Source organism: Lissotriton vulgaris, chromosome 3_1 (assembly GCF_964263255.1).
Source record: "Lissotriton vulgaris chromosome 3_1, aLisVul1.2, whole genome shotgun sequence".
Lineage (NCBI taxonomy): Eukaryota > Metazoa > Chordata > Amphibia > Caudata > Salamandridae > Lissotriton > Lissotriton vulgaris.
In genome coordinates this window covers 285,215,365-285,237,411 of record NC_141689.1, presented here as the reverse complement: position 1 = coordinate 285,237,411, position 22,047 = coordinate 285,215,365, and the positions used below count along the sequence as shown (strand labels likewise).

The 22,047-nt window shown below is 45.5% G+C and overlaps 1 protein-coding gene across 2 annotated transcripts in view; it reads left to right on the top strand.

Annotated features, from left to right (window-relative positions):
• Positions 1–22,047, top strand: part of FECH (ferrochelatase) — a 303,513-nt gene that overhangs the window by 225,347 nt on the left and 56,119 nt on the right. For both annotated transcript variants that reach the window (XM_086960443.1, XM_086960442.1), the window contains one exon: positions 16,714–16,812. In XM_086960443.1, coding sequence (XP_086816569.1) covers positions 16,714–16,812 — 99 coding nt within the window. The remainder of the gene's footprint in view (positions 1–16,713; positions 16,813–22,047) is intronic.

Genomic DNA, 22,047 nt, shown 5'->3' with positions numbered 1-22,047 from the left:
AAACTTCCTGAGCGAGCCTCAGAGCCTTAGATTTTCTACTGCACGTTGTGCTAAGGGAGTCTCCTCTGAGCTCTGCTCAGTTTTCTTTCTACAACCCGAATTTCAACTTTTTTCTTCAAAATGTCGGATAAGGAAAAGAAGGCCTTGTTCAAGGCTTGTGCTACCTGCTCAAAAAAGAGGCTTTGTGTGGAAGACAAGCATAAAGATTGTATTTACTGCTTGTATCCACACCACAAAGCTACTGATTGCAAGATCCGCAGGACCTTCTCTACTAAAACATTGAGGGATAGAGAAGGAAGACTTCTGACCTGGCTACAGAAAATGAAGTCTAGGAAGGAGGTGGTTTCCAGCGACAGCGAGGATTCCTCTTCAGCTTCCTCTTGAAGATCTAAAAAGAGGGGTAGGTCTTCCCCTTCAACATCAGCGGAACTACCTTCTAAGGCCTCTCAAAAGACCTCTGATAGGTCTAGTCCCTGAAAATCTCCTCACCGAGGTGAAAAGGAGAAAGAGGAATCGGCGTCTGAGGTGATTTCTACTCGGAAGGAGTCTCAAGGGCCTTCTGTTCTCTTTCCACCACCTGGAAAAGCAAAAGGTTTCAAAAAGCCTGTTTCCCTGCCTCAGGAATCGAAATCTGAAAAAAAGACCCGTTCGTCGACGGTGGCATCCTCCGGTACGTCGACGACGTCTGCTAGAATCCATCAAACGCCCATTTCTTCCTCGTTGACGGGACCGTCAACGATGGCGTCGACGACGGCAGCCTCGACGACGACTTTGTCGACGGCCGGAGTGTCATTCTCTTCGTCGTCGACGAGATTGGTACCCTCAACGTCGACTATGATGACGCCGACAGTGGTGTCGACGACTACGAAGACGACGTCGATGACGGCGTCTTCTTTGATATTGACGACGAGCTCGTCGACGATGCTGTCGACGAATTCTCCATCGACGAGGACTCTATCTCCGACGACGGTGCGCTCGTCGACAACGGCTCCATTACCAGCGACGTCGACGACGATCCCGTCGACTGTGACCCCGTCCACGGTACAAAAAGTTACAATTTCAATAAAAAGACGCCAGATTACACGGGACATGACATCGCCACGAAGGGTAACACCCTTTCCTCCAGCCTTACTTCTAGAGAAGAACTATTCAGAGGAGGATGATGATGATAGTCCATATGGGGATGCTTACAGCCCATCTCAACTCCAGGTAAAATACCAGGACTCCGACTCAGATGACTATTACGAACAACAGTGACAGCCTCCTCCTAGAGAGCGAATGCAGGAGCAGTCTCAGCAGGGTATGGTCTCTATGCCCTCCTCTTTGATAAATGACCTGCAAATTATGTTAATGGATTATAGGAGAAGATTTCCTTCCCAATCCTGCGAAGCCACACAGCTACCTCCTCAACCACCGCCACCTTCTTCATCAGTTGCTGCGGTTCAACCAAGGGAACAAGAACCTGCGGGTGAGAGACAGGCTATCACCACAGGTCAGGTGTATGGTGATAATAACGACAATTCCTCTGATGATGGACAGGATGTAACAGAGGCCCCAGATCCGAATAGAGAGTGGGACGATTACATTATACCAGATCCACCCTCTCCTTCACAGGATCCGGTAGATTCCCCTCCAGCAGACATTGGAGGTTTCCATAACCTCATGGAAAGAGCTTCGAAAAGATTTGGCCTTCTGGTACCAATGGTTCAATCAGACTGCTTCCTCTAGGATTTCAAAGAACCATTCAGGAAATCCATCCGCTCCATTCCCTTTGTAGAGCATGTGTGGTCTGAGGGTGTGAAAGTCATGAAGTCTCCAGCTACTGTTATTCCGGTTCTACTGCGGCTGGAGAAGAAGTATAAGGCCCCTGATGGTAGTCCCGCTTGCCTGGTTGGCCAACAGAGGCCGGACTCCGTGATCTTCCAGGCGGCCCAAAGGAAATCGAAGAATCTATTGGCCCCTCTGGCTTCTCCTCCGGATAAGGAGGTTAGACGCCTTGACAATGTGGGTAAAAGATTCTCTTCAATGTCAAGTCTCCTGGTTCGTACCTCCAATGCACATGCAATTTTGGGTCGATACGATCGCCAAATGTGGTGCGAGATGTCTCCATTTGTGGATCAGCTACCGGAGAACGCGAAGGCAGAGGCAAGAAAGATTTTAGAGGAAGGGGAGCGATCTTCCTCAGAGATAATTGACTGCGCCATGGACATCGCCACACCTGCTTTTCGTGCCTTGGCAGGTTTGTCTGTCCTAAGAAGACAAGGTTGGCTTCGGGCTACCTGGTTTCGCCCTGAGGTGCAGAATAAAATTCTAGATTTGCCCCTTGATGGGAATATGCTTTTTGGAAAGCATATAGATGACGCCTTACAAGATATCAAAAAGGACACTGAGACGGCCAAGTCCTTAGGCGCTCTGCAATATCGTAAGGTACCTTGGAGGATGCATATTTCCATGTACCGATCCATCCAGCTCAGACGTTTCTTACGCTTCACAGTAGCCAAGAGCCACTTTCAATTCAAAGTACTTCCTTTCGGGCTCAGATCCACCCCACGGATATTCACAAAGGTTTTGGCCCCAGTGGCGGCGTTTCTCAGAAAGCAATCGCTAGAGGTTTTTCCCTACCTGGACGATTGGTTAGTGAAGGCACATTCCTTTCAAAGAGCTTCCACAGCAGTCGACAGCTGCATTCGGCTTTTCAATCAGCTAGGTCTATGACTCAACAGGGACAAATCTGTTCTTCAACTAGCCAGGTCAGCCAGGTTCCTAGGTTCCATTCTTGATGCAAGTTGCTGCAAGGCTTTTTCCTTTGGAAGAACGACAGAAAAGACTTATTCTTTCGGCTCGTCTCCTACAAAAGAAACGGTCTCTATCGATCCGTCTGTACAAGTCACTCCTAGGATCGATTTCCTCTTGCATACCCTTAATTCGGCACTGCAGATTTTGGAGGCGTCCGCTGCAGGAGCAGCTAAGACTGGGGAGCAGTATTGCAGGATCTTCAAGTGAGCGGTCAGTGGACGCCCGAGCAGTGCATTTCCCACATCTATCTTCTGGAACTCAAGGCCATTCAATTAGCTTTGCAAGCTTCCCTTCCAAGGATTTGGAATTCCACCGTGCTGGTCCGTACAGAAAAGACAACAGCCATGCACTATATAAACAAGCAAGGTGGGACAAGATCTCGACTTCTTTCAAGGGAAGACCAAAGAATTTGGAACTGGGCAATTCTCCACCGGGTTTCTCTTTCAGCAGAACACCTCCAAGGTACGCTCAACACGACAGCAGACGCATTGAGTCATCTAAAATCTATCTCTCACAAGTGGGAATTGAATCAAAACACTCTCGACGAGGTCTTCGACTGTTGGGGCACTCGGACCATAGACCTGTTTGTGAGTCCAGAAAACAGAAAATGCCCATTCTACGCAAGCAGAGATCACCATCTCAATTCACTGGGGAATGCTCTTTCGATAGCCTGGTCAGGCGCATTTGTTTACGCCTTTCCTCCAATACCCCAGATTCCGAGGCTAATTGGGAAACTCAAATCGGAACCGTGCAGAATGATTTTGATCGCACCAGTGTGGGCCCGCCAGTTCTGGTTCACGGAGCTTCTCCTACTCTCTCAAGATTAGCCAATTTACCTACGGCCCATCCAGTCTCTATTGACTATGTCACAGGGCCAAGTGCTGCATCCAGACCCGAGCTCACTCCAATTGACAGCGTGGCTCCTGAGTACCGAGAATTCCAGGATTTGAATATTCCCCAGGAGTGTAAGGACATACGATCTCAATCCCGGGCTCCAAGTACAAATGAGACTTATCGTGCTAAATGGAAACGTTTCTGCATATGGTGCCAACGAGAGAATCTCCATCCGTACACTTCTGCTCCTCACCAGGTTTTACCTTACATTCTTTCTTTGGCTAAATCAGGCCTGGCGCATTCCTCCATTAAAGTGCACCTGGTAGCTATTTCCAGATTTAGACAAACAGCTTCAGGTCCTTCTCTTTGGTATGCAAGGATTATCAAACAATTCCTAAAGGGTCTCGTCAAAGTTTTTCTTCCAGTCCGGCCTCCACCTCAGGTTTGGCAGCTCAATTTTGTTTTGGCTCATCTCATGAGACCCCCATTTGAGCCTATTCACAGGGCGGATCTTAAGTTCCTTTCATGGAAGGTGGCTCTTCTCTTAGCCCTAACGTCGGCTAGACGGATAGGTGAGCTCCAAGCGCTTACTATTATGGAACCATTTTTACAGTTCAAGAAGAACATGCTCATCCTGGGAACAAATCCAAAATTCATTCCGAAGGTCCCTTTGGATTTCCATTTGAACGAACCGGTGGTTCTAAAATCTTTTTTCCCTCGACCATCGTCTCCTGCAGAAAGGTCTCTACATTCCTTAGATGTCCAAAGATGTTTAAAAAAAATTCTAGAACGAACAAGAAGTTTCAGAAAGTCTTCACAACTCTTCATTGCTTACAATACACCGCGGAAGGGATTTCAGCTTTCAAAACAGAGCATTTCACAGTGGATTTCCAGTGCAATTCACTTTTGTCACCAGGAAGCGGGCAAGCCGCTAGACTGACATGTTCGAGCTCATTCAACAAGATCAGTCTCATCCTCTGCGGCTCTCTTCACTGGTGTCCCTATCAGAGACATTTGTAGAATGGCTACGTGGAGCAGTACCCACACGTTCACAAAGCATTACTGCTTAGACTCTTCCACGAGGAGCGAAGCTGCAGTCGGACAAGCAGTCCTGAGAAATCTTTTCCAATGAGAGGTGAGCTTTCCCTACTATCCCTCTTTCCAGTGATTGCACATTTTGTATCAGATAATGTTTCTTGTTATAACAAGATCTACTTACTTCCTATGGAAAGAAGTTTACTAAGATGTGTTGATACTCTTGTAACAAAATGTGCTATTATTGCTTACTGCTAGCTACTCTGATACAAAGCATGGGAATCTATGAAAGTTCCAATACTGGGGCAAGAAAACAAGTTACTTACCTGTCACTTTGGTTCCCCAGTATTGGTAACTTTCATAGATTCTCATGCGCCCACCCTCCTCCCCTTGGAAAGCTCAGCCTCTTGCAAATGTGGTTTGGTTACACATTGGCTACGAAAATCTGAGGCTTTGAGGGGCTCTCAGGAGGGTTCTATGGGGTGAGGCTACTCTGATTAGTTGTTGCAATTGTTTGGTCTCTTTTACATAAAGAGGTGGATATGCTACAAAATGAGATGGGGCCTAGGCCTTTCTTTCTCTTTTGTACCAACTGCTATGATATTTTTTGTTTACCGAGGCTCCCTTTCCGACGAAGGGGGAATGATACAAAGCATGGGAATCTATGAAAGTTACCAATACTGGGGAACCAAAGTTACAGGTAAGTAACTTGTTTTCATCTCTGTGATTCACTACAAAACTCTCTCTTTGCCACTATACTCCACACTATTCTATGACATACTGCTCCACCCTATGCTAATCTGATCCATTCTGTGCCACTACACTCTACAACAATCTTCTCCACTCTACAACACTCTACACAACACCCTGCGACTCCACTCTGATCTGGACCATTCTACAACGCTCTGCTCCTCCACGGCACACTTCTCCACGCCCTTCCACTCTACGACAGTCTTCTCCCTCCACAACACTCCACTCAACTGTTCTGCACACCACTCCATAACACTACACTGTAATCCTCTTTATGACACTCCATGCCATTCTCATTTAAACCACTAATGTTTAGTCTGGTGTGCAACAAACATGTCAAACATATTGGCAAAGCCATTAGCTCTTGCATAGGCGAGACCTATTGGCTTTGCCAATGCTTGTTCATTCTGTATTTCACTGTAGCTGCGTTAATAAGCCAGCACTGCCTACTCATCCATCCAGTCAATAAGAAAGTGTGTGACTAATTGGAAGAAAAATAAGCCTTCAACCGCACTGCATGTTTACCTGGCCATCTTTAAAAAACTGGAAATTTAATAGAACAGAAATTTTTTAAAAAGGGTATGTCCCAGCAAAGCTTTAGTCTCACTGAAGAACAGGAGCGTAGGCGAAATGAAAACAGACAGAACAATGCAGAAGATCACACAACCAGTCCCAGCATTTACTGTATTACTGTCCATGAAAAACAGGAACTTTCTGAAACAATACTATCCTCAGACACTATTGTTATGTATTACAATGTTCATCATTGTAAGTGGGCATTGCATGCTTTGATCCCTCTACCTCCCTGTTGTCCGAGCCTGGACACGGAACGCGCAAGAGCCTTCCCATCACAGGAGAGAAAATCGAAACTTATCTCCTTAGCCAAGTTAGTAGCATCCAAAAAGACTCTGACTGTCCGTATCTTCAAGTCGCTCCTCGGCATGATGTCGTCATGCATTCTGCTCATCCCGCACTGCCGCCTAAAAATGCGTCCCCTTCAGGAAGAACTGACAAGGCAGTGGACACAAGCTGCGGGATCCTTCGAGGACCGCATACGAATCACCCAATCTATAGTCAACAATTTACAATGGTGGAGGTCGACCAAACACCTGTCGCAGGGACTGCCGTTCCTGCTTCCGGCGCAACCACATATAGTCACCACGGACGCATCCTTAGAAGGTTGGGGTGCAGTCCTGCAAGAACTACAGATCAACGGCAAATGGACGCCGCAGGAATCCAAACTCCATATCAACATTCTGGAGCTAAGGGCAGTTTTCCTGGCGCTCCAATCGTTCCTCCCACGCATCCGAAACTCCCCAGTGCTCGTCAGGACAGACAACACCACGACGATGCACTACCTGAACAAACAGGGAGGGACCCGTTCTCTCTCTCTCTCTCTCTCTCTCTCTCTCTCTCTCTCTCTCTCTCTCTCTCTCTCTCTCTCGAGGATCTCAGAAAGTCTGGAACTGGCTCCTCCAACATGGCATAACACTCAAAGCCGAATACGTTCCGGGCAAAGACAATGTCCTAGCGGACGCCCTGAGCAGAGAACAGTCTCTATCCCACGAATGGGAGCTAGATGCGGGAGCGGTGGACTACATCTTCGCGACGTGGGGAACACCACAGATAGACCTCTTTGCCACCAGGGAGAACGCCAAATGCCCAAGCTTCGCAAGCAGGCTTCCCCAACCAGGAACACTAGGGAATGCATTTTCCATAGCTTGGCGGAACGTGTTTGCTTACGCCTTTCCGCCATCCCCACTGATACCCAGGGTAATCAGGAAGATGAAATCGGAGCCCTGCACCCTGATCCTCATCGCCCCATCCTGGCCAAGGCAGCATTGGTACACGGAACTTCATCGCCTGTCTATCCAACCACCTCTTCGCCTACACAGTCATCTGACCCTGCTCACAATGTCCCAAGGACAGGTTCTCCACCCGAACCTGGGCCCTCTGAAGTTATCAGCCTGGCTCCTGAATACCGCAAATTCAGCCACCTGAACATTCCGCAGGAGTGTAGAGATGTCCTGGCTAACGCTAGAGCTGACAGCACTAAAAAGACCTATTCTCTCAAATGGAAACGCTTCTGTGTCTGGTGTGTGAAAGAAGGTCTACACCCTTTCCATGTCACCCCACAGCAACTGCTGCCATATCTACTACACCTGGCGCAGTCAGGTCTTGCCCATGCGTCCATCAAGGTTCACCTGGCAGCAATATCTAGGTTCACTAGAACTTCTGAGGGTCCTTCCCTGTGGGCGGACAGGCTCATCAAACAATTCCTGAAGGGCCTTTTCAGGTCCTTTCCTAGGCCAAAACCTGTCCCTCCGTCATGGCAGCTCAACGTGGTCCTTCACCAACTGATGAAGCATCCCTTCGAGCCTATCCACAAAACGGATATCAAATTCCTGTCGTGGAAGACAGCCCTCCTCCTGGCCCTAACCTCAGCCAGAAGGGTCGTGAATTGCAAGCCCTCTCCATCCAAGACCCTTTCTTACAATTCAAAGAGGACAGAGTCATCCTGCGTACTAACCCACGATTCATACCCAAAGTCCCATCGACTTCCATCTAAATGAGCCCGTGGTTCTCAAATCGTTCTTTCCGAACCCATCTACTTCGGCTGAGAGAACTCTGCATTCTTTAGATCTTAAGAGATGCCTCAAATTCTATCTTGACAGAACAAGACAATTCAGGAAATCATCCCAACTCTTCGTCGCATTCAGCAGACCAAGGAAGGGCATGCCCTTAACAAAACAAAGTATATCAAGGTGGATCTCTTCAGCGATAACTTTCTGCCATGACAAGGCTGGGCGACCTTTGGACTCACGGGCCAAAGCCCATTCCACCAGAGCCATGTCCACGTCTGCGGCACTGTTTGCTGGAGTGCCACTCCTGGACATCTGTAGAGCGGCGACCTGGAAGTCCCCGCATACCTTCACCAGGCACTACTGCTTGGATGCTGAGCTGACGAAAGACGCAGCAGTGGGCAGAGCAGCGCTTCGCCATCTATTCCAGTGAGGTGAGCCCTCCTACTTCCCACCATCCTTGACTGGTATGCACATTTCTTTATTACTAGATACTGCATGACATTGTATGTTGTTGATTTACAGTCGCAAATGTTTCTTATCTGCAGACTTATGTATGCTGTACCAACACAGAATGTGCATATTGTATTGCTTGCTACTCTGATTCAGGCATGTGAATCTATGAAAGACACCCAAATACTGGATAAGAAATGCGTTACTTACCTGTAACTGCAGTTATCCAGTATTGGTGTCTTTCATAGATTCACATGCACCCTCCCGCCTCCCCTGGAAGGACTCACCTCTCTCTAACAGGTTTACACCTAACAAGCTTGGTGCGTACGAAAATCTGAGAGACTGAGGCTCCTCACAGGAAGGTTCTAGAGGGAGGTAGTAGCTGATTGGTTGTTCCTTTTACTTTGGTCCTTTTTACAAAAGGACACAGATAGGCTACCAAGGTGGGACCCTGGTGCCTACTCTGTTTGGTCCTTCCTACATAAGGACCTAGATAGGACACTAAGGTGAGACCCTTAGGCCTATTCTTTTTTATGTATGTCTTAGGACATTACTTTTTTATATACCGGAGGCTCCCGTCTCGACGACGGGGAATGATTCAGGCATGTGAATCTATGAAAGACACCAATACTGGATAACTGCAGTTACAGGTAAGTAACGCATTTCTTCCCTGCTATTACAGCAGATATTGGTCGCTTAGGATATTGCCACAGCTGTCTATTTTGATAGCTGAGATTTATTGCACAACATATGGTATTTTAATTCATATGGGTTAATATGCCCTTGTTTTTAACACATGTTATAGTGCATTGTGCACTTGGTGGTGGTGATAAAGTCTTTTATTCTTTACACATATTGATTTGAGCATTCAGATTGTGCAACACGTCGTTTTTCTTCCTTTACTTTTACTTTTTCTTACCATTTAATCACATCTTTGGGTCCATCACACAGCATCACTCAGCACCACCACAGCATCACTCAGCACCACCACAGTATCACTCAGCACCACCACAGCATCACTCAGCACCACCACAGCACCACTCGGCACCAGCACAGCATCACTCAGCACCAGCACAGCATCACTCAGCACCAGCACAGCATCACTCAGCACCAGCACAGCATCACTCAGCACCAGCACAGCATCACTCAGCACCACCACAGCACCACTCACCACCACCACAGCACCACTCAGCACCACCACAGCACCACTCAGCACCACCACAGCATCACTCAGCACCACCACAGCATCACTCAGCACCACCACAGCACAGCACAACACAGCACCACTCAGCAGCACCACTCAGCAGCACCACTCAGCAGCACCACTCAGCACCACTCAGCACCACTCAGCACCACTCAGCACCACTCAGCACCACTCAGCACCACTCCGCACCACCACAGCACAAAACAGCACCACTCAGCATCACCACAGCATCACCCAGCACCACCACAGCACCACTCAGCAGCACCACTCAGCACCACCACAGCACCACTCAGCACCACTCAGCAATGCCAAGCACCACTCAGCACCACCAGAGCACAACACAGCACCACTCAGCACCACCACAGCACTACTCGGCACCACCACAGCATCACTCAGCACCACCACAGCATCACTCAGCACCACTCAGCACCACCACATTATCACTCAGCACCACCACATTATCACTCAGCACCACCACATTATCACTCAGCACCACCACATTATCATTCATCACCACCACATTATCACTCTGCACCACTCAGCAACACCACAGCACCACCACAGCACCACTCAGCACCACCACAACATCACTCAGCACCAACACAACATCACTGAGCAGCACCGCATTATCACTCAGCACCACCACAGCATCACTCAGGGCCTCCACAGCATCACTCAGGGCCTCCACAGCATCACTCGGGCCCTCCACAGCATCACTCAGGGCCTCCACAGCATCACTCAGGGCCTCCACAGCATCACTCAGGGCCTCCACAGCATCACTCGGGGCCTCCACAGCATCACTCGGGGCCTCCACAGCATCACTCGGGGCCTCCACAGCATCACTCGGGGCCTCCACAGCATCACTCGGGGCCTCCACAGCATCCCTCGGGCCTCCACAGCATCCCTCGGGGCCTCCACAGCATCCCTCGGGCCTCCACAGCATCCCTGGGGACTCCACAGCATCACTCAGGGCCTCCACAGCATCACTCGGGCCACCACTATAGGCATCGCTCTATCACCCTCCCTCTATCTATCTATCGCACTCACTCTATCTATCGCATCACTCAGCACCACTACAGCATCAATCTGTGCAACCATTTAACAACAACTGGTTCAAATATGTTCTCTCGATGTTTCAAGCTTCATTACAAATGTCACAAAAAGATGTTAGTATTTCACCTCTGTTCTTGGATTTTTGTCACAATAAAATACACTGAACATAATCTTCACAAAAGTCATTTACAAAAGTTTAAGCTATTGCCATTATAAATTACAATAACTTTCACATAAGTATTAATTATTTAAAAAAATTAAAAGCCATTGTTATTTGTAATATCAATACATCTAAGTCACGTAAATACAAAACATTTTGCATTACAAATGCTATAGGTGTCACATTTGCAAAAGATAAAAGTATTGGCATTGTCAATGACAATGCTATTAATTTAGCTATTTTCAAAACCAACACATTAATTAAAAAATTGTCATTTACAATACCAATAGCTCAAACTTTCCTAATGCGAGACCTATTGCATTGCAAATGCTTGCTTGATTATTGGTATTGACGACGGGAGGCTCAGTGAACCTGTTGAATTGCCTCTATCTCCCTTTCCTTTGATTTGTATGACTGCATTAGCACCATAGAGAGACATTAGAAGGCGTGACTTGAATAGGAAGAGCTTTGACCTGGAGCACAACATAAGGGTCCTGAAAATAGTCCTGGGAGGCTACAAACCTAGGGCTCCTGAAGATCAGGAGAAAGCCGTAAGTGATTTGGACTTCACAGAATCACTACACACGAGCTGGACACTCGCTCTGTGCAGTTCTGTCAAGCACACTCAATGTTCACTGTGTGAAATCGGCTCTTTCTCCATGATCAGATGCAACACAGAAGACCTCACTAGCATCCCACCAACTCATTTCACACAACAACCGACAAGGCTCCCTCCCTGAGATAATTTCCCTTTTCTCCATAGTGCGTCATAAGTTACACACCAAACGAGGACAAAGAAAGGTGGCTGTGAACGCAAGGTCATGTTTTATATTAGGATGCGAGGAGGGCAGGCTTGTGTTCACAGAACTTAGCGAAATGTTGGATCTGTTTTGTCAATTAGCCTTATCTGTGAAGCTTTTAAGTGGACAAAACTGTCTCTGGTAATTCATTTTGAAGATTCTAGAGCCTGCGGGGACTTACTAATGCTTTTTATTGTGCATTCTGACGCACACCGCATCTCCTTGTACCTGTATTGTCTTGGTTATTGCTGTGGCCTGTCCCTGAACCGTTCTAACTAAATGACATGCAGAAGAAGAGGCCTCACACGTGCTCTTTAGATGTTTGTATCATTTGAAGTGTCTAATAATTTACTTATTCGACACTGAATACAATTAGCTCATATATTTATGGTGTCCTGACCATATGTGCCGAAGTGACCCCATGTAAGCATTTTTAAATCGTTTTTTCAACTGTAGTTCTTCTCAGCAGTGTTTATCCATGTGTACAGAATATGCACATTGCACTGCAATGTCATACTAGTGGAAGGTTGTGCGCCATAACAGTACTATTTACCCTTCCTACACAGGACTCATTCAGTCCTTGACTTGCCAGCACAGGGGTAAAAAAGGACTGGAACAAGTAACACGTTTCTGTGTGTTTTCCAGTTGAGTATTAGTACATCATAGTATGTTTTGCAGTATCGATCTTCCTCGGGTCTCACAGTTGCATTGGTCTGGAACCACATGGCTGGATGGGGAACAATCTGTAAGCAAGCATTATATCTCTCACGCATAAGCCAATGTCACATACATACCTTCCCATACATAACATTATGAAACACACAATGCTCTTAGATACACCCACACAGGCAAGAATACTTTGGTAGTAGTATTGCTGGTAGTGACTGTGATGGTTGTAGTAGTGCTGGTTTTGATATTGGTGGTGGTTGTAGTAGAAGTGGTTTTGCTGAAGAGTGAGGCAATAGTGTTGGTAGTCATGATGGTGATATTGGTGAGGATGGTGGTAGCAGTGCTGGTGTTCTTGGTGTTGGTGATGTTGGTGAAAGTGGCAGTGTTTATTGTGGTAGCAGTACTGAAGGTGACCAGTTTGGTTTTAAAAATGGTGGTGGTGGGGTAAATGATGGTTGTTGTAATGGTGGCGGTATTTGTGGTGGTGTTTGTGATTAGAGTGGTTACTCTGGTAATGGTAGTAGTGATAAATTTGACCTGTTATGTTTGTAGGATCATTTAAAGCTTTCAGGGTCATCTTATCACTCAGCTGTCGAAAGTATTTCAGGAGCACAATATCTATGTATCCATCATTAAAAATTAACAGAGAAGTGGAACTTCAGAGTTATCAATTAAGACTGCTACTGGTGTAGTCTGATTTATCGAACACCAAGCTTAGTCCTTCATCACTAAAGTTAAGTGTGTCAATGGTTAAGCTTACTGGCTGTCCCTCAATTTTCTCCTTAAACGATCTCTAACTGGGTGTACAGAGGTAAGTATGCTAGTTCTTTGTAGATCTTCCTCACAATTAAGGGCTGCCTGACGAATGCAAACATCGATTGTTGTTTTCCTGGTCTTCCTCAACCTTTTGCCATAAGAACATTAGATATACAAAGGGAATAATTCAACCCTTCTGGCCTGGGTTTTCGCAGGCAAATACACATTCAAGCTTAAGTATTACTATTATTTTGGGTGGTGAATGTAGCCTTTTTTGTATTCTTTCTAGACCTGTACTTTTTAGAGGATTCATTATTTATTGGGGACAGATACCTGTCTGAGGAATTTTATTTACATGTGAAGGTTTCTTCATTATCAGTTTGTGAAGCTACAGACTGATGATTCAGTTGACTTCTTGTGTGAGCATAAATCATAGGATTTACTTATAACGATAACTGCTCTGCTTTTGAGCTCGGTCAACACCCGTGCTGGCCACCATGTTGTCACAATTTTAATATTTCAAGCAAATCTTTTTTTTATTTTTTGTAAGTTATTGGAGTTAACAGGCTTCCTAGTTCTAAGAGGCTTAATACAAAATTTGTAAACCTGATAGCACAGGGAGGACCCTAGAGGTGTGCTCAGTGTGCCCTTTATTAGGATACATATAGGCTGTCTATGCTATATTATAAGACATATTATTTTTGAGACCCTGATTAATCTTGGGTAGCTATGTAATTTGGAGCCTAAAGAGCTATTGAAGTGAGCTAGATTGCTAGATAGTTTACTGCTCACCTTTAGTCAGGCCCTGACAGCAGCACCCCATAGCCTCCCCAACCCCACTTTCACGTTCAGACTATTAAAAAAACATTACATGTGCTGATATCATTGTTCAGTCAATATTATCTACAGGAATATGGTCAGAAATGTATCTAATTTGCCCGCAGCTGATCAGGATGAATTCTGTCAGCTTGTTTACATGTATTAAATGATATAATCCGTGGGGGCTTGGTTATGGTACTGCCAGATGTTGGTCTCTGTTTAAAATGTTGTTCATGCTCATAGCTCCTCCTTTTTAGGTTTCGGCTATCTAACAGCGATAGCTGTCTAGATGTGAATGATCTTTTGTGGCCCATACCAAGAACGCAGATTGTGCTAAGAGCATGTCCACTTCTTCAGCTGGTGCTTTTATTTTCACTTTCATTTTCTTCTTAGTCAGTGGCTTTCCTTCCTCTACCTTCTTGTGTGTCCCTCCCCTAGAGCATATCCTCTTACAATCCTTTTGATTGTCTGTCTTGTATCCTTTCCCTGCTCACCTTTATTGGAAGTACTTTTTTCTTTTTCTTCAAGACTGCATATGTTTGCTAGCTTTCTCCCCTACTAAACACCTGCTTTCCCATGTCCTCCCTCTCTCCATTGCATCCCCTCCTCCGTTACTCCCACTCTCCATTGCATCCCCTCCTCTGTTACTCCCTCTGTCCATTGCATCCCCTCCTCTATTACTACTTCACCGCTTGTGAGGAAAAAAGCAACAGAAAAAGTAAAGTTCTATTAGCGGGCCCTGTAGCTTTCAATTACTGCTGAGTGCTCTAATTTAAAAAAAAAAGTGCTTTTGCTCACTTAAAATTTGTATTTTGTGTCCACCCAGAAAAAGTAAAGTTCTATTAGCGGGCCCTGTAGCTTTCAATTACTGCTGAGGGCTCTGATTTAAAAAAAAAAAAGTGCTTTTGCTCACTTAAAATTTGTATTTTGTGTCCACCGTCTTAAATTGGTCAATAAAAAAATAAGAAAATAGCACCCTGGCATTCTGTTGGTGCATTTTGATGGATGCGCATCCATCATAATGGAAGCACGTACATCCGTTCTAATGCATGCGCATGCATAAATCCTAATGTTTGCACATGCATCGAAAATTATGTGACTGCCAACAGCGGCTGCGTAATAGTATCTTTTTTATGCTTTCACAAGTATTGTACAACTTTGACAAAAGGTATTGCCTAAGCCAATAAGTCTCATAGGCAAGACTTATTGGCTTTCCTATTGCTTGCATTTTTCTAACTGCTTTTAAGATCCTTGCTTGATATTGCACTAAATTACTTATAAATTGTAAAGCAATGAATATACAAACCCAAATGTGGCTTCACTGGCTTCACTGGCAGTGTCCCCAAAGGCTGCTCAGGTAAAAGCCCAAGATGCAATGCACTTGCTAACACCCCAAAACTCACTAACAAGGGACCTTTGATCATCAGCTTCTCACCTCATCACCCAATTATCCTTGAAATGGCTCAAATACGAAGGCAGATCATTTGGAATGAATGTCCTTGGCTAAGGAACACCCTACAAACTAAACTAGATATGGTTAAGAAAACAAAATTTGTCTAACCTGCCTGCACTGAACCTTTTCTGCCAAGAGCTTTTGCTTGTAAAACATTGAAAAGATCTTCTTTCATCAGTCAGACTCTAATATCTACTTTTTAGGTCTTGCCTAGCGAATTCAGCGCATGCCCTGCCTCGCCTTGGCAAGACTATTGTTGTCGGTTTGGTGAGCGAAAGGGACAAAACGTGCATGCCCGGACAGGCGATGTGCATGCGCACGGCGACAGGAGATGTGCACTACGTACGCATGCACATCTCCTGTCCCCGTGTAGGGCTGGCGTTAAACAGCGCGTGCATCGCACGCTTTCACTTTCCCTCCCCCCAGTCGGCTCCACATAGACAGCTTCTTTATAAGCTTTTGCTAAATTGACTCCGCGTAGGGCTGGCGTTACACAGCGCGTGCATTGCGCACTTTCACTTTACCTTCCCCCGTTGGCTCCACGGAGACAGCTTGTTTATAAGCTTTTGCAAAACAAGCAAGCAGAGGGCAATTGATTTAGAATACCTTATTTGTCTTCAAAACCTTGTGCTATATTGAAAACTACGCGAGAGCCAATGCCGCCAGCCATTACCATGAGTGCATGTCAGTATCAGACAAACCTCATTTTACAGAAATTTCAAGGTCTGTGAGTACCCTGCTGCCATACCCGTTATTAAAAAAAAAACATGGAATCCCCACTGGAGCTAAACGCTAAGGTGAACTGTGTCATTATCTCTCCCTGTGGGACACCGTGTCAAATATCTTAATAAACTATGGGTAAGCAGTTTGCACGCCTCACAACACAGTGTTAAAGTAATGAAGCCATTTGACTGGCACTACAAGCAAGCATAAACAGATAGTTCTGAAATACAGTTAGTTTGAGGGTAAAAAAGTGTGAAAGGGAAACAGGATAAAACCAGCATTTGCAATGCAATAGGTCTCGCATTTACGCGAGTTAGAGCTATTGACATTGTGAATGATAATACCTTTATTTTTATTTTCGTTTTAAAAACATAAATAAAAGGCATATTCATTACAATACCAATAGCTTAAAGTCGCGTGATTTCTAGACCTTTTGCATTGCAAATGCTTTTTCACTTTATCTTCAGAGTGAGAGAGTAATGGAAGGAGACACGTGGCACTTTATAAAATACCCTACTAAATAAAGCACCAAGTACCTAAATGTTGGGACTCTAGCCTTCCTATATTTGGTTTTGTTTGGAAAACCTTTATTTCTCATTTAATAAATTCGTTTTTTTTACTTTTAGTGTTTTGCGGACCATATCCAGAAGGAATTGCTGATGTTCCCTGCCGAGAAGAGGGGCGATGTTGTCATTCTTTTTTCTGCTCATTCCTTGCCAATGTCTGTAAGTTATGACTCTACTTTTAAAAGTAAAAATGAATTCTTTCTGATAACCCTAAGAAAAGTTTGCCATGATTAAGGAAAGATAGCCCATGCCTAGATATAAGTTTGCTTGCCTACTGAATGGTAAGAGCACGCTTGGGTGGGTGGGGGTGTGTTCATTGGAAAGTTAAGAAATTGATTTTACAGTATCTTTACTTAAATGTTTTAACCTTTCATGTGTTTTAAATGGGTTGGTGCACACGCTGTAAAATGGAAGAAATAAATTACTCCTTTATGTGGAGACTTTGAGAAAACGTGACCCGTTTTCATAAAATCTGATGAATATTGCATGGCATATACTCACATCGTTCAAAATACTGCTGTGCCATGCCTGAGTGGTGTTAACATGATTTTACATTTTTCAGAAAATAAAAAAAGGGAGGGTACATCCTGTTGTTAAAGCTACTGTCAAAGTCTTTGAAAAATTATTCACAAGTTACTGATAATGGTGGTCAAATAAATAGTTAAAATACACACAGTAAATTATAGTGTAGAGTAACAAAGAAATAATTTGGATTATTTGTCGTTTCACAGATGACCATGCGTGTCTCAACCCAAATAGACAAGGAGCCCACCCAGTCTGTGCATTGTAATACATTAATGTTTTTGAGGCACTTTATAGCATACATAAGAGCAATTCAGAATTCACCAAACCAGAAAATATTTAATACCGAGTGTATATAAAAAAAACTTTTACGTTTGTAGATTTCAGTTTCATTAGACTGTCTAGTTTTTTCCAAGTTTATATATGCACAACACCTGAGCACACCAATATAATTATTTCAAATTTAAGTAATATAGGTATTTCTCCAGAGCAGTCAGTAATGTCTCAGCGTCCTATATGTTCTAGATCCAGAGAGTCTTAAAGGAAAAACATGGAGTCCAAACAAATCTTCTTAGGTTGAGGTCTGGTTTTAATTTCCACAGTTCACAAAAGGAAAAACAGCTGTTCTAGTTCATACAAGAGGGTTTAAGGAAAAGTTAACCCACAAGGGTATTACTGTTGAGGGATATAGTTTCGTTCTAGGAAAATGAAAATTTTCTTGTATCAGATTTCAGGTTATTTTAGCGCAGAATAACCAATGAACAAATACACATATGTGACTCTTAGTGTCTACTTTTAAATATCTAGCTTCTGTCTGCTTGTTTCAAGTCATTTCACGTTCATGGGATAGGTCCCTAGAGCATGTGATGCTAATCAATCAATTAATTAATCAATCAAACAAGACTTGTACAGCGCAGCTAATCACCCATGAGGGTATCCAGATGATGTGGATCTTGCTGCAGAGACGTCAGTTGAACAGCCAGATCTTGAGCCCTTTCCTGAATTCTGCAGAGAAGGTGAGGTCCAGCGGTTCAGAGGGAGGTAGTTCCAGAATCTGGCTGCAAGTTGGAGAAGAAACAACCTTTGCTGTAGCTTAGACGTATGCTAGGAGTGTGAGCCAGGTGAAGGTAGGCAGAACGCAGGTATCTGGAGGACTGGTGGAAGTTTAGGTGGTGGTTTATGTATGCTGGTCCTAAGTTGTGCATGGCCTTGTATGTGTGGATCAGCATCGAAGTGACATCTATTCTGAATGGGGAGCCAGTGGAGCTTCCTGAGGTGGGGTTGAGATGGATCCGCTTGGGGAGGGCGAGAATGAGTCTGTCCTTCGAGTTCTGTATGATCTGTAGTATCTTCAGGAAGTACGTGGTGATTCCTGTGTAGCGTGCCTTTGCTGTAGCCAAGCTGGCTGATGACTAGGGCTTGGGTGATGGTTCATCCGAGTGTTGACCAGAAACAACTTGAAGATCTTGCATGCGGAGAGTCCGGAAGCAGGTGGAAGAGACTTTGTTGATCTGTTTTTTCATTGTGATCTTGCTGTCCAGAATAATGCAGAGGTTGCAGGCATGGTAAGTTGGAGTGGAAAAGGGTCCTAGTTCAGAAGGCCACCAGGAGTAGTTCAACAAGGAGGTGTTGTTCCCGAAGATTAGTGCTTCAGTCTGGTCTGTGTTGAGTTTCTGACAGTTGTCTCTCACCCAGTCAGTGATGCTCGTCATGCACCTGTGGAACTTGGCCTTTGTGGTGGAGCTCTCTTCTGATAACGAGAGTATTTATTTATTTGGTGTTTTATATAGCGCGAACATGACCCTGAGTAGGGTGTCGGAGCGCTTTACATTTTCATTTCCAAAAACAGTTATGTTACCAAGTCATCAGTTGTTGTACAATGATTTAGAGCAAAACATTAAGCTTAATATACATATATACAGACCACAAAGGTTAATGTTTGAAGAAAGGTATCATGTAAATGATCATGAAGGAACCATGATGATGGCGAGTCTGTTGAGCTGGGTGTCATCGGCGTAGGAAGTGTTTAGTCCATGGGCCCTGACGATGTGTGCTAGGGGCCTAGTAGGTGTTGAACAGGGTGGGGCTGAGGGAAGAGCCTTGAGGGATTCGGCATTTGTGTTCCACGGTTAAGGTAGAAAGGCAGATTCTCTGGGTTATTCCACTGAGGAAGTAGGCAATCCATCTGAGGGCCCCTCCTTGAACACCAATGTGGTGGAGCCTCTTGATCAGGGCATGATTGGCTGTGTGTTGAATTGTGCTGAGAGGTTGAGGAGGATCAGGGCAGCTGTTTCTCCTCTGTAAAGGAGGGCTCTGATGTCGGTGTCAGCGACGAGGGCAGTTTCAGTGCTGTGGTTGATGCGAAATCGGGACTGGAAGATGTCCAGAAGATTTACATACTCCAGGTGTTCCGTAATTTGGTGGTTGATCGCTTTTTCAAGAAACTTGGCGGAAAAGGGTAGCTGAGAGATGGGATGGGAGTTCTTGAGTTGCCTGGGGTCGGTGGACGGTTTCTTGAGAAGGGTTTTGACTTCAGTGTGTTTCCATTCTTCATGGCAATGGATGCCATAAAAATGGTGGTGAGCTGTTTACTGATCTACTTGCCTCCCAGGTTGAAAACGTGGTGGGTCCAGGGGTCCACAGGTTTTCCTGAGTGGACCGAGTTCATGATGGCTGTTGCGTTTTTGGTGAGTTGGTCCCACGTGGTAAGCATGTGGTCAGATTTTTCATCTGTGGTTGCGATAAGGCTGTCTGTGGCGGTAGGTTGGGGGCTCAAAGTTTTTGTAGATGTCGGAGATCTTGTCATGGAAGAAGACGGCCAGGGTGTCGCAGAGTTCCTGGAAGGAGGTGATGATGTTTTTGGAGGCTGACAGGTTGGAGAACTTTCTGACGATATTGAAAAGTTCCTTACTGTGGTTGGAACTGGCCTTGCTGCGAATGGCAAAAGCGCTTGGTTTCGTCTTTTTCAGGGGTTGGTAGTATTGGGTGAGTGATGTTTTGAAGCTGGTTTGTTCTATGATGTTCTTGCTGATGTTCCACCTTCTTTCAAGTTGCGCTTTGATTTTCTCAGTTGCACGGTGTACCAGCTGGCCTGTTTGGAGGGTCTCTTAGATAATGTGAGCTGGATGGGTCAGACTCTGTCGGCGCAGTTGGTGATCCAGGTGGAGAAGTTCTTGATAGCCTGTTCTAGTTTGTTTTATGTGTCCGGACGGTAGGAGTTGAGGGCATTGGTCCATTGGTTCTTTCGTACTTTGCTCCAGCTTCGGTGAAAGGTGTTGGGTAGGTGCCGGGGGGTTTGGTGGAGGTGCCGGTGGGACCTGCGATGGTGAAGTGTACAATGATAGGGTCTGTGCAGGTGATTTTGGTAACATGGCTGTACTTGACTGTCACTGGCTGAGACTATGGAGTTGAGTGTGTGTCCTACAATGTGCGTGCGGTTGGTTGCTAGTTGAGCGAGTCCGAGGATGTTCATGCTTTCGAGGAGGTTGGCGGTATTGGTGTAGTCTAGGTCGGCAAAGTGGAAATTGAGGTCTCTGAGGAAGATGTAGTGTGTTGAGTCAGTGGTGAGTGGGTCATTGAAATCTGGAATGGCGTCGCAGAAGCTGGGGCAAGGCCCTGATGGTGAGGGGGGCCTCCGATGATGGTTTTGCCATCAGTGTTGAGTTAAAAGCTGAGATGTTCAATGATCGGGTGGCGACGTCTGCCAGGGTGGTCTAGTGGATGGTTTCCTTGTGGATGATGGCAATCCCACTTCCGTGTTTGTGGATGAGGTCTCTTTGAGTTACCTTGTAGCCATCGGGCGTTGCTGAGGGAATGTCAGGTGCCGATGCAAGGTTGAGCCAGGTCTCGGTGAGAAAGATGTTGTGGGTGTGGGAGGTGATGGTGTCCCAGATCTCGGTGGCATGTTTGCTGAGAGATAGTGCATTGCACAGGAGGCAGTGTAGATGTTCTGGGGTGGTGGTGGACGTGGCAGTAGTTGCCATATGTGCAGGTGTTCCGGTGCAGCAGTTGAGTAAACAGGGCTGCAGGCGAAAGGTCCACCGTAGAATGTGGCGAGGTACGGCAGCAGCTGTTGTTGCTGGGTCCAGGGCTTGTAGCTTGATGGCCGTGTAGCTTTGGGTGGCGGGAGATCCATGGTTCCTGGTGCAAGGCTGGTCCAAGCGCAGACGGGCTTGCCTTTGGTGCGCCCGATATGCGCCTGCACTTTGGCCTTCCTTAAGTAGATTGTGGGAGGGGCGCTAAGAGGCGGGAAGCAGGAGGGAAAGAGCAAACCAACTGCAGCAAAATCAAACAGCAGGAAAGCAGTGGAAGCACAATACAGTGATACAAAATAACTAGAGAGAGTTACACAGAGCGTATGGATAAGCAAAACAATGAACAGTCAAGGAATGGGCTAATACAGAGTAAACAGTGCGTGGCAAAAATAATGTCTAAGTATTGACACAATACTGAATACTAAAAACAGAGTGATTTGGAGCTGAAAGAAACAAAACGGCTGGGAGCGAGAACACAGCAGCTAGGGGGCAACTGGCACAAGGACCTGCTCCAGTTCAATAGTAACATCACTTCACAGCTATTTTGGACCCCTTATCTCGCTGAATATTTATGTGATCAGTATCCCGGAAAACCAAACCAAGAACCCTCTGTTGAATGAGAACCTTTTTACTGTGTGCACCATAACCTGTATTTCTAAGGCTACTTTCCCTCACAGCAGTATTTAACCGAGACACCATTTGATCATAAGAAATTAGTCTTGGGTGACAAGGATGTCATGCTTTCTACAGAACACACTGGTTACATCATTATTCCTAATTTCCATTATTTCTTACTTGCTGGCTCATTAGTCAGCTTCCTGGTGGTTATACGTTTTAT